Source organism: Microtus oregoni, unplaced genomic scaffold (genome assembly GCF_018167655.1).
Source record: "Microtus oregoni isolate MIOR12 unplaced genomic scaffold, Mior012 000011F_ref0000422, whole genome shotgun sequence".
Lineage (NCBI taxonomy): Eukaryota > Metazoa > Chordata > Mammalia > Rodentia > Cricetidae > Microtus > Microtus oregoni.
This window is the reverse complement of record NW_024543070.1, coordinates 5,194,769-5,212,799: the sequence shown is the minus strand read 5'-3', so window position 1 is coordinate 5,212,799 and position 18,031 is coordinate 5,194,769. Positions and strand designations below refer to the sequence as shown.

The 18,031-nt window shown below is 42.9% G+C and overlaps 1 protein-coding gene across 2 annotated transcripts in view; it reads left to right on the top strand.

The window, feature by feature from the left end:
* Positions 1–15,450, top strand: part of Tnfaip8 (TNF alpha induced protein 8) — a 111,882-nt gene extending 96,432 nt beyond the window's left edge. For both annotated transcript variants that reach the window (XM_041660065.1, XM_041660064.1), the window contains one exon: positions 13,953–15,450. In XM_041660065.1, coding sequence (XP_041515999.1) covers positions 13,953–14,518 — 566 coding nt within the window. In that variant the 3' untranslated portion in view covers positions 14,519–15,450. The remainder of the gene's footprint in view (positions 1–13,952) is intronic.
* The last annotated feature ends 2,581 nt before the right edge of the window (positions 15,451–18,031 follow it).

The following is an 18,031-nucleotide window of genomic DNA, read 5'->3' as shown; positions in this document are numbered from 1 at the left end:
GAGTTAAGTAGTTTACTCAAAGGCCTATATGTCACCATTCACTTGCCCTCATCAGGATCTGCCCACAGGATGTCGATATGGCTGTAAGACACTTGACTGACAAGTTAATATAATGACTGGGGAAAGGTTGCGGACAGAATGTTGGGAGGTTGTGCCAAGAGGCATATGTAGGAGATGCCCAGAGTAAAGCCAACAGGATGCTGCTCCTAAAATACTCAAACAGATGGATTTGAGATATTTGTATGAAAGATTCTACAACATTTGCTGCAAAGATTAGATAGATAGTTATTTAGTTTGACTGAGGATGGAGAGAAAAGCAATGGTTTAAAAATAGAAAAATAGAAAATGCATCAGTTTTGTTTTTGTTTTGTTTTGTTTTTGAATATATTTTGCTCCTTTAAAACATAAGGGATTGCCCACCACAATGTGGCCCTGGGTTTGATCACCAGTACCACTAAAGAAAGATGGTGTCTATATCCTATTTATAGGGTTATGTTCTTAGCCATAGAGTACAAATCATTTCCATTGTTAAACTCTAGATGTAAAGAACTAATTTGATTTTCTGACATGTCTTTAGGAGTTGTGAAGGATCCCCGTGGGGTCCAGCAAGGTAGATTAGAGAGTTGGAACTCGGTTCATTCTGTGCTAGCTCGAGGGCATATGTTAAGCACCGTGAAGAATATAGAGATGAAAGATTTGACGCCTTACTTGTCAAGGATTATAAGCAGTTACGATCAAATAGAAATTGAACTTCCTTATCAAGCACAGAGCAGGTTAGAAGGAAAGATTTATTCTGGCCGTTGGATCTGGGAAGGTTTCTTGGAAGAGGTGGTTTTTTTAACTGAGGTTTACAGAATGAAAAAGCTCTTTAGTGGCAGGGATGGAGGGCCAGGGTAAAGGTAGACAGACATGATTTTTTCTTTAGTTTTCTATCCTCTGATGTGTAAGACCTTTGCTTCTTATTTTGGGTAAAGGAAGATACAAGCTCCAAGGAGTGGAATGTGGCTGGCTTAGCAGTATGTAGTATCTGATGGGAAATTAATAAACAATAAACGTTGCCTTAATTTGCAGCATACAGTTACAGAGCAACTAGGAAGTAATGTTCCTCGCCTGTCTCTGCTTATGCACCCTCGGCTTCTGAGCTATGGTTCACTCCTCTGGCTCCCGGGGTGGTGGGGGTGGTAAATTATAGTCCAAATCAGAAATGAGTGTGAAAGTGCTTTAAAGTATTTTGTTAACTATAGAGTGGTCACCAAAATTATATTGTTCGGTTGTCTTTATTATTAGACCAGGGGCAACCTGGTTAGACCAGGAAGTGTGCATTAACTGCTGATTGATACCAATCTGAGAGCCGGCTCAGTACTAAACGTCACTCTCGCGTGCTGGATTTAGAACTTGCTGTTGTTTTTCTAAACGTCACATGAATATAAATATTCATCGGGGCCAGGGCTGCTGGCAGGTTGTAGGGCTTGACTTAGAAAAGTGTAGAAATCGCAGATCTATTTAGAGGGGTTTTCACCACTTTCTGATAGAAGACAGCATTGACTCAACAGTGGGAAAGCGCTATATGCTTAAATAAATATAAGTAAATCAAGTGCAGCTGGAACATCTGTAAGAACTACTAGCATTTCCAAGCTCAACATGATAAATAAAGATTTACTTAATTTGAAAATAAAAGAATCACTCGCTATAGTCAATTTTGCACAAGTGATTGGAAGGTATTTTCCTTTCCTTTCAATGCTGTGTGTAGGAGGTAGGCCCTGTTCCAGCTGTGCTTTGTGGTATCATCTAGAAAAGGCTTGCTTTCTTACACTTCTAGCAGCATTCTCAAAACCCTCACAGGCTCTCTCTTGAAAATATTTTCTGTGAATTCCATTCACAAGTCAACATCTCGATTTTCATATAATTTTGAAAGAGAATGTTATCCATTGAGTCTGATTTCAATGTCATTCTGTGGCCAACACATATCTACTTGGGATTTTAAGTCCAGTGTTCTAGGAGCATACCCCAGAGCAGGGTAGAACCTCTATTATACGTCATGGTCACTCAGTGCCTCCCAAATACAACTTTTGATAGAAGAGTTAGAAACTCTGATGCACTTGTCGTTGTAATTACCAAGCCACTTCCATGCCCTTCTGGTACGAGTGGCCCGAGACACAGAGTTCTGCACTGGATGCCTGGTTCTGTCTCCTTTCCCTGCCAAACACTGAGAACTGAGAAACCTAATAGCAAACACTTCCACAGCCCTGACAACTTATACACAACTTACATGTTTGATGTTTCCATCTTCCCCCTAAAATCCATTCTTTGTCTTCTGGTTTTTTGTTTGTTTGTTTGGTTGGTTTTTTTGGTTTTTGAAGACAGGGTTTTTCTATAGCTTTTTGGAGCTTGTCCTAAAACTCACTCTGTAGACCAGGCTGGCCTTGAACTCAGAGATCCACTTGCCTCTGCCTCTCGAGTGCTGGGATTAAAGACGTGCACCACCGCTGCTACGACCACTGCCCAGCTGACTTTTATTTTTTAGAGATGCTAATGAACAGAATTTGTAATGCCTCACAAGCAAGCAGGAAGTCTCTGTGTTCGCTCTGGAATATGGTTGCTTATTTCTCTAAGACAGGAATTGCTTTTCTTTTGAGGCAAAGCCCCCCTTTGAGAAACCTTCACTCTAATCCCCCCTCCCCCATCATCTCATTCAAACATTAACATTTACTATCTTCACTGCTTTTGCTTTTTTTCACAATGTTCCTATGGACTTTCTGTGGTGCATCCCACCTGTTCCCAACATCCCCCTCCCCTCTGTTAGTCTGGATGCCTGGAGAAAAGAGAGAGTGTTATTTATCTTTGAAGCCACAGCTTCTGGCACATTAGAAACACGCAATAGAAGTTTTTTGTTGAATGGTATGTATGAGTTACATCTAATCTTCTTTCTTCTTCCTTCACGTGAACCCGAGGCATTCTGTACCAGACTTCACTGTAATGATGAGCTAGCAGTTAAAATGATGATAAATGCACAAATCCACCTGATTACCCGACAACAAATGCTAGTCTAAGACCTTCATATGGATTATTTTTATTTAAACTCCTTTTGCAGATCAAGAAACTGAGGCACAGAGGAAGTAGGTGATGTGGTCCAGTCTCTAGGGACCCTAGGGGATGATGCAGCTTCTGACACAGGCTGCCTGATTCCAGGAGCTATGCCTGCATCACTGTATTGCCCAGCTTCGCTCCACAGCCCAACCATGACCGCTTGGCCCACCCCTGCTTGCTGTGAGCTGTGCTGAATGAGTCCATTCCAAAGCAACACTAAGAACCTTCATCAGTTTGTCAGATAAAAAACATAAAAGATGGAATCGATTATCTTAATTGATTTTAGCCTTGGGTCCTGTATGAAATGTTTTTTAGAAAACTTAATTAAGCAAAATTTAATAATCCTTTTTTTTAACTGCATAGATACTATTTGACTAGAGAGACTTCTTCCCACACCATTAATATGATTCCTCTTCACATCTTAAAAACAAACAAACAAACAAAACTAAATTGGGTGGTGGTGCTGCACACCTTTAATCCCAGCAGAGGCAGGTGGATCTCCGTGAGTTCAAGACCAGCCTGGTCCACAAAGTGAGTTCTAGGACAGCCAAGACTGTTACACAGAAAAACACTGTCTCAAAAGAAATGGTAAAAGAAAATTTTTAAAAATTAAATTAAAAACTAGTATTTTTATTTATAATGAAGTTTGGAAGAAAACCTGGTCAATATGTTTACGGGATTCTTAAGGAAATTCTTATAAATATTTGAGTAACTCCTTAGTTTTGCTCCTTCCTTATTCTCGTAGGAAAACCACTTGCATTTATCTGAGGTGTTCACAGATCTGTTGTCGTGGTGCAATCACCAAGAGCACCCTGTTCTAAGGTATTTCGTGTGGATGGCAAATTGTATGATAATCTTAATCACGGTGCATGGTCTGCCTTCCACACATTTCAAGAAGACAGCCTTGCTTCCGCCCAACACTCCGAAGGGCCCCTGACGACGGCTGTGAAGTGCGCAGCGACAGGGGTGTGGCCTTGTTCCTCAGCACGTCGCCACTTTATATCAGTTCCGCGTAGAACTGAGAACACCTACACGTTGTCATGTGTCCCTTTCATCACTCAGAAATCACAGCTCTTAAGAACCGCTAGCCTCAGTCTAGGTGTGGTGTGGCACACTTGTCATCCTGGCACTTAGGAGGATCATGAGTATCGGGCCAGCCGGAGCTGTTACAGAGTGAAACCCTATCTGAGATTCATAGCACGGAGGTGGAGGAGCTTTAAGGCTCCCTCACATAGCTCAGGATCTATTCATACATTTGCTTATCTGTGCAGGGGCAGAGCTATGCAGAGCTCTGAAAAGATGCCAGAAATCTCACAACAGTTGTTGCCTCTTGGAAGCAAGGGTCGAGATCAGAGCGTGCAGCGAGTGGGGGCAAAGCTGAGACACTTTGCACTTGATTTGGTGACATTCTTGTTCTTGAACAGTGCAAGCACTTCTTTGTTTTTAGATTAAACACCCTGACATCTCAAAGCTAAGCAGGTGCATCCTGAGAACACAAGCTCTTCAGGTTCAGCTGGCTGGAACTACTCCTTTTCCTTAAATTCCCTTCCCGTAGAGAGACATCCTTAGATCCTTTTCTCTTTCTTTAAATTCCCTTCCTTAGAAAGATACCCTTAGATTTTTTTCTTTCTTTTCTTCTTCTCCTCCTCCTTTTCTTCCTCTTCCTCCTCCTCTGTCTTTTCTTCCTCCTCCTCCTCCTTTTTCAAAACAGGGTTTCTCCATGTAGCCCTGGATGTCCTGGTACTCACTCTGTCGACGTGGCTGGCCTCAAACTCACAGTGATCTGCTTACCTCTGCCTCCTGAGTGCTGGGACTAAAGGCGTGCACTACCACAGACTGGCTGAAACTTTATTTCTAAAACTCATGCATCCATGAGACTTTCAGAGAAGAGCTTAGCACTGGACATGTATGCATTCAAATTCATCTCTCCCACCCACTGACTGTGTGGCTTTTTGACAGTAGCTCAATTTCAGTGAGACCCCATTGGAGAGAACTAATTTTCCCTTTCCCAGCAGGTTTCCGTTGCAGCAGCTTCTTGGTCAGTGACTTTGTGTCCACTTACCCTTGTTAACACTGGGATTTTGTCTGGTTTGGACCTGTGCCGTCGTGTGCATGCTGTCAGGCTCTGTGGGTTCACATGCGTATCAGTCCTGCTATGTCTGGGAGACACTGTTTCCCTGGAGTCATCGTCAGCTCTGGCTCTTACAGTCTGTCTGCATCCTCTTCCGCATCCATCCCTGAGCCTTGATAAAGGTAGCAACCAGGATGGGTCTTGTGGCCAGGAATAGTTGACCACTGCAAAAGGAACTCCATGTCTTTTTAAGTGTGTGTGTGTGTGTGTGTGTGTTGACTTTTTTGTTTTTGTCTTTTTTTTTTTTAAAGAAAGAAGGATAGCATGAAGTTAGGTAGATAGGGAGGTGAGAAGGATCTGGAATAAGCTGGGTTAATGAAAACAATAAAATTAAAATATATAAGAGGCCGGGTGATGGTGGCGCACGCCTTTAATCCCAGCACTCGGGAGGCAGAGGCAGGTGGATCTCTGTGAGTTCGAGACCAGCCTGGTCTACAGAGCTAGTTCCAGGACAGGCTCCAAAGCCACAGAGAAACCCTGTCTTGAAAAACCTAAATAAATAAATAAATAAAATAAAATAAAATAAAAAATATATAAGAAATTATCTCATTTTTTTTCTGCACCTCAGAGACCTAACCTGAACATCTTGGCAGTACTAGTCTTCCTTCTAGGCTTGGTATGAAACTTCAGTGAGATAATGCAGGTTCCTGGATAGTACAGTAAGGATTCTTTAAAACATTGGCTGCCCAGTTAGCATTCTAGTGTGGAGGGGAAGGGACTCATGAGCCCCTGCCCTTTGCTGAAGAACTGTGGCGTGTATAGCTTCTGTGGGAAGAAGAGTCAAGATGTGGCTTCTGGTTGTCAGCCATGCACCCGTGGATGGCCCCACACTGAGGTATAAGGACAGCAAAAACTGGAGTAAGGGATTATAACAAAAAAGAGGCCATGAATTTGGGTGCTAAGGGGAAGAATTGTGGGGCAAATATGATTAAAATACATTGTCTGAAATTCTTAAAGAACTAACCAAGCTATTTTTTCATGGTGACTACTGTTATTATTGTCTATTGTTTGTATCTTTACTGCCATTATTACCTTGAATAATTTAATGGGTACTCATGGCTATATATGTCTTGCCCTGACTTTGGGCAGCCATAAAATATATTTGTTTCTCTAACTTTTGTCTTAACATTTATGAAACTGACATTCTTTGAGATCCAACCATACTGCTTCATCTAAACATTTCTGGAGGCAATAGGGATGTCTTGTCATAGTTTATTCCACCAAGGAGGCAATAAAGAGGTGGAATGATCTTTAGAGAACACTGGGAAGAGGCAGAAGTGAGTCTAATAATAGGGCATGAAAAGACTGAAGCAGATGGCTTTGTCTTTGTGTGTGTGTGTGTGTGTGTGTGTGTGTGCATAATTGTGTGCAAGTGGCTGCATGTGTATGCATAATCATGCAAGCAGCTGCATGTGTGTGCATAATCATGCAAGCAGCTGCATGTGTGTGCATAATCGTGTGCATGTGGCTGCATGTGTGTGCATAATCATGTCCAAATGGCTGCAGATGTTTGTGTAGCTGCACATGCACATATGTGTACCTGTGTCGAGTCCAGAGGTCATCCTGAGGTGCCATTGTCAGGGATGCTATCTACCTCACTTGCGACAGGATCTGCCATTAGTCTAGAGCTTGCCAAGCACACTCTTCTAACTGGGTAGGAAGCCCTGAACCCATTTGCCTCCTTTTCTCTGGTGCTGGGATTGCAGGGGCAATTGCCACCACACCTGGCTTTTTTACGTGGGTTCTGGGAATCCAATGCAGATCTTCTAGCTTTACCCATTGACCTGTCTCCCTGGCTTTAGATGTTCAAAATCACCACAAAATACGGCATAGGAACAAAGGACACGCAGTTAACCTCAAAATCATGTTGAACAGGTTCAATGTCACTGAAACAGCCTGTGGTCATACAGGGAAAACCTTCTTCATGTCATCGTCAGGGCTTATTTTTGTCTTGTCCACACATTATCAGCTGTAAGAGATGAAGGGCGCTTGTACTAGAATTGGGTCCTCTGTTTAAGCAGTCTCTACTTCTGAGGTTTGTCGTCACACCAGGGAGGGTGGCTGAAGCCAGAGTTCATGTGGAGGCCCCTCAGGAGCATAGCACACCGATGGCTGCTTTAATATCTGTGACTTACTAGATCTCACTCTGTCCACACCACCAGGAAACCTCTTCCCCACACCAGCAACTCAGCTGATGAGGAAACTGAATTCCAAAGACACTAACTTGCACCCAGACTTCCAGCCCGACTCTCTCCCCCTTGGGCCTTTGTTTTGCCACACTGGCTTCCTGTGCCCCATGTCTGAGTCTCCGTGAGGCTGTGGAAGGCTAGGCCTGGGATGGTGATGCCTCAGTGTGGCTTTTACTGCTTTGTTTCGTTTCCTTCTCGAGGTGCCTCTGTCACACAGCTTTGCATACCACGCGTGTTGCGACTGTGTCTCTTCTTGTCCCCGTGGGGTGGGCGTTCTTTCTGTTCTCGGAGGACCAGTTTCCTCAGACAAAAGACCGTCCTACTACCTCCCTACAGTTGAATCTGTTGCTAAGGGAAATTGAAATCCTTCAGGAATTGAAATTCTCTTTCCAAAAGGTTTGCATGTGTTTCAGTGGGATCATGGGGAAGAAAACCTAAGTTGGTATTAGGTACACTACAGGGGGCCTCTGTTTCCACGTGACCGCCTGGTGCCTTGCATTTCTCAGTTTCATAGTGCTGACAGAAGGAGCTGACTGATCTTGACCAAATGCAAGTCATCACTAGAGTACTGAGATATATATGAAGCTAATGCGTTGTGTTCTCCTCCCAGTCTTCAGAGGAGTCTCTGTGGTAGGCACTGTGGCAGGTCCATGCAGTCCCATTTATTGACTTGTAAAACAACTCCGAGAGGTTGAATCAATAAACAGTCTCAGCTTACAGATGAGGAAACCTGGTCCCAGCAATAGCCTGAGCAGTGCAGTAGCTCCGCCACTCCTTGGTTGCAGAGTGTTTGGGCTGATTAGTCAAACTGCTTTTCCAGGGTGCTGGGAAGAAATGCTACCAGCAGGGACCACTCTACCCCTACGATTCTACTGCAGCCTTCCAACTTTAAATATTTTTGCTAAAATTCCAATATGTGTTGGGAGGTATAATTTTAAGATAATTTCATGACTCTCTAATGAATACAAATTGGATGTTTTGAAGATCTGTCTTACCTGAGTTAATGAGGCAACAAGGCAACCTGTTAACACTGTACCCAAAGTTCAATCCAAAGAAACGCAGACAAGAATACCAAGACTCACTGTAACTACACTGGGAAAATTTTATTCACCCTCCGCCCCCATAAGCAGGAGTGGTGTATGTTGCTGGTTCTTAGCCACTTGAGATCATGAGAATATACGCATGCCACTGTGCAATTGAAGGTCAAGCTAAGGATCCAAGGTATATCAGTTCTCCCAAGATACCAATCTCTGGGATGGCCGCTGCCTTCTTAGGACATAAATACAGTTCGTGCTAAGGTGTCTGGCACTTGTCTTCTCTCCAGCTATGCTGTTACTTCTGATCTTTTCAGGGCCAGCTGTCCTTACACTTCATAAAGATAACACAGCTCCTACTGGCCACAGCCTTCCCACTCCAGCCCCTGCCCCACTTGTGCCTTCGGTCCCTTCCTCCTCCGCTCCTCCCTCCCCTCCTCTGACACTTCCTCCCTTCCCCTGTCCTCCCCTGTCCTCCCCTCCCCTCCCCTGCTTTCCCTGTAATTTCATTTCTTCTCTGTACTATTGATTTCCTACTTCGGAGTTTTCAGTACGGAGACTGGTGTCAGGATACATAAGCAATCATTCTCACCTGGACCACTGCCAGATCCCAGGGTAAGGAGGTCACCTCTTAGCTCACTGATCTCCTGAGGAAGCTGGGCTTGGTTCTGACCACTTTCTTATCCCCAAAGCTGCCCTTTTTTTTTTCCCGCCTAAGTTCATTTACATTTAGAATTATTCAAATATAAGAGAGCTAAGGTTTGGCATTGTTTAAAGAACGTTGACTCATTCCACACAATGGCCAGATGTGCTCTTCAAATGGTTTTCTTTTCCGTGCTTCCTGGTTCTGGATCCACTGGATTGAATTTAACTAGGTAAAACATCTGGAATGACATGTGTATCTGTAGTCAGCATTCAAAAATACCAAGTGTAGAACACTTGCTGAGTGAAAACCATTGTGTTTGCTGATAAACATGTGACGTGACTTGATAAATATGTGACGTGACTTGAGTCCTTCATTGTGTCATATCAGCAACTGTGGTGCATTTTTGTCAGCTTTCAGAAAATTTCATTCATTGATATTATCAAAAGGCTTTTCATCTTTGTTTTCCTCGGAGCACACATGGGTCAGAATATTTTCACCATCAATATTTATCTCCAACTTTATGGTTGTTGATGGTAAAAGCAGGATTCCCTAAATATTAGTTTGTTTTACAGAAAACATTGCTGAAGTGGACTGTTTGGTTAAGTCCTAGAGGGAGGGGGAGGTGAGCAGATGTAAAGTTAGATGTATTCTTTTCTGTAGAACAGTCTTTTCCCCCAAAACTAGGAATGGAATAGGACCTCACACAGACTTTTTTTTTTCTCTCCTGCCAACAGTTTCTATGTCTCTTCCCAAGGCAAATGAATTCATCTTCATTGGTAAACCATTGATCAATATTCTCAGCACCGTCTCCTTGGAGAACATCTGTGTGCATCTCAGTTGCTTCCAGGAACATGTGTTGGTTCATCTCTCTGTCCCCTGTTTAAACACAGACTAAGCAAGAAGCAGAGTTGGGCCAGGATAGCTAATCTTCCACTGCGGTTCAAGTCAGAAATATTACACCCTGCTTCTACTCACAGTATCTGTGTCGTTGTCATCTGATGTATTCCCTTAGTATACATAAGTCTTTGCTCTCTAAAAAAACCTAATTGCTGGTGGTGAGAAATCACTTTGTGAAGTATGCTTACCCTGGGGGTGGGGTGACAGCCCGCATATTTAGTGAGTTACCACAAGTGCTGATTTCTCTAAGTTGTAAAATAAGCAAACAGAAACACTCAAGTATGTATTTTAAACTCATATATTTTTTAGGCCAAAACGTTTTCCTAGAGAAGTATTTAAGCATGATAAAGAGATGGGAGAAACTGGTACCTGCCCAAGCCCAGGGCATGGCACAGAGAAGTAGACAGATGGAGTCTGCTTTTGGAGAGCTCAGGGCCCAAAGGGAAAGCTGTGAATAATTAGGTAAAAAAAAAAAATGGTTTTTAGGAACTAGAAAGTATGATGGTTAGCAAAAAACTTAAACAGAACCTCATTTTTGCCTGGTGGTGGTGGTGCATGCCTTTAATCCCAGCACTCAGGAGGCAGAGGCAGGCAGATCTCTGTGAGTTCAAGGCCAGCCTGGTCCACAGGAGCTAGTTCCAGGAGAGGCCCCAAAGCTACAGAAAAAAACCTGTCGTGGAAAAATAAAAAAGCACCTCATTTTATATGTACATTTTCAAAGTACCCTGATTGTAGTGTGAAAAGACATTGGAAAGGAGTTGAACTAGATGATATCTGTAGAGATGGAGGGAATTGAATAAACTTTAGAAACTAATAAATAAATGGTAAAAATGGAAAAATCTTGGTACCAGACTAAGGAAAGGGAGGACGAGACGGTGGATGGTTCCCAGGTCTCTGGCCAGGAGAGATGCTATTAATTGAGCTGGTAAATACTGGATGGGGGTGGGGGGGACAAGGATTCAGTTGGGGACATGGTACATCTGTGATGTCTGCAAAATCTCAGAAGAAAACAGCCTTAAATGTTTTTGCTAAACGAGTCTGCAAAAGAAGTCAAGACTGAATCAGGACTGTGGGAGTCACTCGCACATGGCTGCTCTCTGCAGCCATGGCGATGATATCACATAGGGGTGAGACTAGACAGGAGTCCAGGATTAGCTCTGGGATGCAGCGAACCTTTAAGAGACCTGGGCCAGCATGTGGAACTGACAGTGATCCCCAGCAGCTGAGGCCAGCAGCAGTTAATGTCCAAGAAAGCAAACAGTCACACTTGATGATCCCAGACCACATATCCCTGGCAAGTGGCTGTCAGCCACAACCTTGCTTGGCTCAAAAGAGGCCGTTTCTAAGGCTGAAAAATCAAACCACTGGATGGAAGTCTTCCTAGTGGAGAGGAAGAAGAGAACACTGGGTTGACATAAAGATTAAAATGCAAGTGTCATGTGGAAGTCCTGGGAGGAAAGGAAAAGCCCCAGAGATCAACTTCCACGTCTGGGCTCTGCCTCGCTTACAGTAAAGGGGGAGGACCTTGCTTAGTCTGCAGGAGATTGACTTCTCCCTCCCCCCCCCCCCCCCCCCGCTGGCTTGCAGGAAGCTAAAATGCTGTGGCATAGAGTTCTTACTTCTCTGGTATGTTTGAAATGAAATGAAATGCTGAGATTTAATGAGGAAAGTAGCTTGATGCAAAACTGCAAGTTCAGCCCTGAGAAATTAGCACCTAGGAGTCTGAACCGCCTTCCCTCCCTCCCTCTCCACTCTGGTTTCAGTATTTCCCAACGGAAAGTATGTTGATCTGGGTACTGAGATTGTAGGTTCTAGATAGGATGTTTGTAGGCTATGCCAGTCTCTAAAAGATTCAAAGCAGAAGAGCGAGCCTTCATCTAAAATAGGTTGCTGAAATCTGAGTTATGTGTTATGAATCTGAAAGTGATTGTGTGTCTCTTCCTGTAAAAACCAGATTGATTTTTCTTTAAGGTCTGTATCTGGAGATATAACATAAAAGAAGGCCCTTGGCCATAATGTGGCGGTATTATCTGCTGGGGTACCAACTCTTTGTGTAGAATTTCATCAGTGTGAATTAACGCTCTTGGAAATCATTCAAGAGACGGGAATAAGAATGGATTACTATTATACTAAAAATGGTTGAAAAGCTTGGACCCCGAAGTCGGCCTTTTCTCGCAGCTTTTCACTTTCCTTTCCTCCCTCTCCAAATGTATTTCAGTTCTTCCTCTGCGCTCTCACTTCACTTTCTGTAACGGCATATGACGGCTGGGAGGGCGCCATTTCTGGTTGCACCAGGACACCCTTTCAGGAGATGCACAACGTTGTGTGTTCCTGGGTGAGCTCTACACGGTAGGAGCCGTTCTGGAATAACCTGCAGGAGATAATATACCTGCCGTGCATCCAGATTTCAGATGCAATGTAAACTCTGTGTCCCCGCCTTACATCTAGCGTGAAACCTGCACACCGAGGCAGTTGCTACTCGTATATGCCCTTCCAGCCTGGGTTTGCTACTTCTGCTGTTTTGCTTCCTAATGATGCGAACTTTTATCCAAACTAGAAATCGTTTTACATCACCAGTGCCCTAAGGTGTGCATCTAAACTAAATGGTTATATTTCAACTGCTCTGAGTGCATTTTGTGGCAAGTGCAGAGAGGAGAGAGATCCCTGAACCCTATGGTGGGGTGGATACCTGGAGAACCACAGTTCTGAGCCCTCAGCCATGAGAGGGAGAAAAGGCAGAATCATAGACAAGCTTTCCGATTGCACCCAGCACATGGAAGGGGCAATCATAGTAGAATAAAGCTAAAGTTGGTTTGTAGAGCATTTTCTCTATGGGCCCTAAGCTAGCAGCATTCTGTTTCATATGTTATTAATCTGTGATTTGTGCAACTCTTCTCAAGCATTAAACATCTGCCAAATTAAGTCACAGTCACTCCAAATGTCAGCTCCCGGGATCTGCTTTTCCAGAGTATGCTTTGCATGTAACGTGTTACATCGGCTCATGAAATAAGTTTATTTCCTCAAAACGTAAAAGAAGCAGTGGATCAGGAATAGCAGCTGACAGTGAGCTCTCTCTGGAGCATAACCTTCCAAAAGTTGACATCGGGGAGTGAAATTCAAAGTGGGTGGGATGGCTGAGAGAGCGATGGCCAATGTCTTAGGCACTTAAGCTTTCTGTAAGTGGTTTATGAGAGGATTCTCCCTTGGGTTTGCTGGAGTAAATGTGCCATCTTGCTCAGGATCATGTCCTTGCTATTTAAGCTGCTTTCATTCAAAAGAGTTTGTCAGTCCCTCTTTCCCTCGTCTCTCCCTCCTTCTCTCCCCCCCCCCCCGCAGTGTTTTTCTATGTAACCACGTGGCTTTCCTGGATCTCACTCCATAGAACAGGCTAGCCTTGAACTCACAGGGCTGGGGTTAAAGGTGTGTGCCACCAACGCCCTGGCTCAAATGAGTTTCTTTAAGATGCCTAGGTTTGCAGATGCCTAGCAAATAGGTATAGAGTTGACTTAAAAATTTTTAATGGTTTTATACAATTAAGCTGGATAAAATGGTTTACCACTTCACGAGACAGATTTAATTTTTAGATCTATTTTTACTTATAAGACTATGCATATGTATATGTGTGTTAGTGTGTGCTACATGTGTGCTGGTGCCTAGAAGATATTTTCAAGGATGTTATAAATATTAACTGCTAAAGAAATCACTGACTACATAGCAGAAGGCATAAAGGATTTTAATTACACATCAACCCATTAATTCCACAAATGAGAACCCAATGCGCAGAAATGTACAAGAAATGAAATGAGTCTTTTTCTTTCTGAACATAGACTTATATCAGTAAATGGGAGCCAAACTGTAAATAGTGAAGGAATGGGGGAAAGTGCTCCCTAATTCTTTGAGATTTGTGTTGTTGTTTTGTTTTACTTGCTATTTACTAATCTTCCATCCTTTTTCATTTTGTTTTACAGTGGCCACAGATGTCTTCAATTCCAAAAACCTGGCCGTCCAGGCGCAAAAGAAGATCCTGGGTAAAATGGTATCCAAATCCATCGCCACCACCCTGATCGATGACACCAGCAGCGAGGTGCTGGATGAGCTCTACCGGGTGACCAAGGAGTACACCCAGAACAAGAAGGAGGCGGAGAGGGTCATCAAGAACCTCATCAAGACAGTCATCAAGCTGGCCGTTCTCCACAGGAACAATCAGTTCAATCAAGACGAGCTGGCGCTGATGGAGAAGTTCAAGAAGAAGGTCCACCAGCTCGCCATGACGGTGGTCAGCTTCCACCAGGTGGAGTACACCTTCGACCGCAACGTGCTGTCCAGGCTGCTGAACGAGTGCCGGGAGCTGCTGCATGACATCATCCAGCGCCACCTCACCGCCAAGTCTCATGGACGGGTTAATCACGTCTTTGATCACTTTTCAGATTGTGATTTTTTGGCTGCCTTGTATAATCCCTTTGGGAAATTTAAACCTCACTTACAGAAACTTTGCGACGGCATCAACAAAATGTTGGATGAAGAGAACATCTGAGCTCGTGAAATAAGCGATTTTGGTGAAGACAGAGCACTGCTGACTCATGAAGGGAAGACAGAGAATCTTTTAAAGATCACATGTATTTCAGAAAGGCCTGGCCTGATGCAACCATTGGACATTAATGGCAGTACTTTTGTGTGGCTTGTTGTAGTTGAAAAAAAAAAAAGCATATTGCCAAAAATTCTGGCTGAAAACGTCTTAATGAATGTCAGGATGTGGGGAAAATAGATAGTTGGGAATTCAAATGTAGAGTGTTACAAAGACAGATGCGCATGGCTCGAGTCTCTGGGACTTTTTGTGTTTTAGGGAAATTGTATTGGTGGCACATTGGATGTTTCTAACGTGTACAAAGTTGTGTATCTTGGTTCACTTTTATCCTTTACTCTGTTGTCACTGATCCTCTTGAAGCAATCCAGCTTCCTAGTCTGCTCGATTCTTTTTGTTCTAGATAGAAATTGACATTCAGGAATTAAATCTGAGGCCATCAAATTGAACCCTCAGGAAAGCAGGAAAGTGCGTATCCGAAATCACAACTGTGGAAATAAGAAATATGCCCATGATAAGAGTGTGCTTCTGAGACAGAGTTATACTCTTTTGGATCCTTGGAGATACATAGATTCTCAAACCTTGTCTTGAAATGTGTGGGGCCTACCTTTGATGTCATCTTGAACATGTGCTGACACACATTAACGTCCATTTCACACATAGGAGAAAAGAACTTTTAGATCGGCTTTGATATTGATGAAACAATAAAATGTAAGTAGTATGAAGAAAAGAAAAACAATCTGGAGTTAAGGATGAACTCATTAGACTAATTTAGGGGAGTAGGGGGCGAAAGAATAGACAGGGCGTTGCTAAGTAATGTAAGAAAGATGGATGCATTTCAGTGTTTAACAGGGCTTGATGAATAAAGGACGTCATTTTTTATTTAACTACTTAGAGTTTAGATTGTGTTGTTTGCTACTTTGATGAGTGGACCGATGACCGTGTCTGTCTCCAGCAAGTGGTGTGCTCTTTCTGTATAATTTTAGGTGCATGGATGATAAAGTAGACCTTTGCTTATTTTGTAAAAAGAACTAGAAGCCTACTGGCCAATTCTATCATCTAGGAAATAACAGACCCAACCCCCAGCACTAAATATTGCCATTGCCACCGAGTCTGTTCTTGAGAACATTGACAGTGAAATAAAAATTCACCAGAAAAAAAAAAATCCCACAAGGAAAAATTCCAGAAAATCTGCTTTGACCCATCAGAGACTAGAAGGAAGTGGTCAGGTTTGTCTGAGGCTCAATTTTGTTCGGTTAAGGCAAACAGCAAAGGCAAAAAGTATGTATACCTGAGTGACATTAAATCCTAATTTGAGCTGGAAATATAATTCTTACCTCCTAGAGCCTTGTAGATGACTACTATATGTTGTAACACTAGCATAGTGGCTGCATTACTGACTACTGGACTTTGTAAATGCTATATGGTTCATACTCCGAGCTCAGCAAGCCTTCCTTGGCCAGCTCTTCTCCTACCCAAGAGAGGTTAAGCGTGTGATTGGACAGAGGATCTGATTGGCCATATTCTCTTCTCTACCAGATCTTGCCCAGCAGAAGTATGGCTAGTGATGTGGACAGCTTCTTAAATTTCTAGCTCAGGACATGACCAACAACATACAGAAGACCTCGGAAGAAATGTAGAGATGTCTGCACATAGTTGGGTCATACTGATAGCCTGTAGAGTAGCAACACAATGCGCATGTGGACGATGGTAGCATCCCTTAGTTTTATACGCCAATGTCTTAGTTAGGGTTACTATTGCTGCGATGAAACACCATGAGGAGGAAAGGATTTATTTGGCTCACACTTTGGTACAATGGGATTGAAGTAAGTCAGGGCAAGAACATGAGCAGGAGCTGACGGAGGGGTGCTGCTTACTGGCTTGCTCTCCATAGCTTGCTCAGCCTGCTTTCTTTTAGAGCTCAGGACTACCAGTCCAGGGCTGGGACCACTGAAAATAGGCTGAACTGTCCTCCATGATCAATATTTAAGGAAATGTCCTACAGGCTTCCTTACAGCCTGATCTTATGGAGACTTTGTAACCCTGGCCTCAAAATTATGATCTTTGTGCTCCAGCCTCTCAAGTGCTAGGATTATAGGTGTCTACTCCTATATGTATTCTAACTTTTTCTTCTAAATGGTGTCCTTTTAGATGTGGTAAGAGAATGAAATGTTTTAGAACCACCTTTATTATGTGCTGATGGATTTTCTGCAAAAAAAAGTATGAGATATATAATTAGTAAATGATAGCCAATATTGGCAGTTAACATTTATGATATGGCTTCCGTGTGCCAGGCACACTCACTCAAAATCCCCTGCCAAAATCTTCATGACTTTGCAAACAAGGAAACTGAGGCAAAGGAAATTAAATTTTTCTTGAGATCACAAGTAATGCATCACAGCTACAGTATCAATGCGCCCTTGCTTGTATTTAAATGCAGCCTGGCTAAAAGCAATAGCAAACACATCTTTGCCTCTGAAAATAGTGGCGTTTTAGATCGAATTCAGATCATTACAGATCTGACCTGTTCTCCAAGATCTGGGTCTAATTTTATGCAGAGGCATTTCAGTGCTGCAGCATGGGTTCTAATTTGAAGGCATCGTGTAGCTCAGGTTTCTGTCCTTTGTGGGGCTCACGAGCTGAGGCACCCTTCCCCGAGACAGCCTTTGGTGGAGGCACAGACCTCTCCCTGCACGAAGACAGCCCCTCGTTGTGTACCAAAGAGTAATATGACACCAGTTCAAAGCCTTGGCATTATTTCCAAATAAGATTTATTTATTTATTTATTATTTCCAAATAAGATTTAAAACATACCTATGTATTTTTCTGATTATTAGAACTTACATATACAAAGAAAAGCGTGTGTGAGAAACCTTAATGATACCTCCTTTTGTCTATTCACAGTATCTCACCCGTAATTTTCTGGAAAGCCCCCCACCCCTATGTGAAATACACATGTAAAACAAAGCAAAAGCCTACAAAGCTCAAACTTCTGATAGATTCCTGCCACTCATTGGCTTAAAATTCTAGGTTTTGTAGCTTGAACCTATCAGGTTGGATGTTCCCCGCACACACACACAAGAGTTTTAAGTGCTCCTTGAGATACGTGATGTGAATATATGAGCTATATGAGCTCAGCTTTATAATCTAACACACCCACCTTGACAAACAGATAAAGATCAGTGCATTTATCCATGGGCTGCAATATGTTTAGGAGTTCAGTGTTCTTCAATCGCTAGGAAATTAAAATATTCTAATGAAACAGCGTGTTAACAGGAATAATAGTGTTTAAGTATGTCGTCGGCCTTGGGTTTCCCCGTTTGTGCTTTCTAAGTTAGCAGGACTTAGCGGTGTTTGGCTTGATAAATTACACACCTGCAGAGAAACCCTCGTGTGACTTAAACCCACGGCAGTGTTAGAAAAGTTATTTGACAGAAAAAAAAAAAAACTACAACAACTTTATCC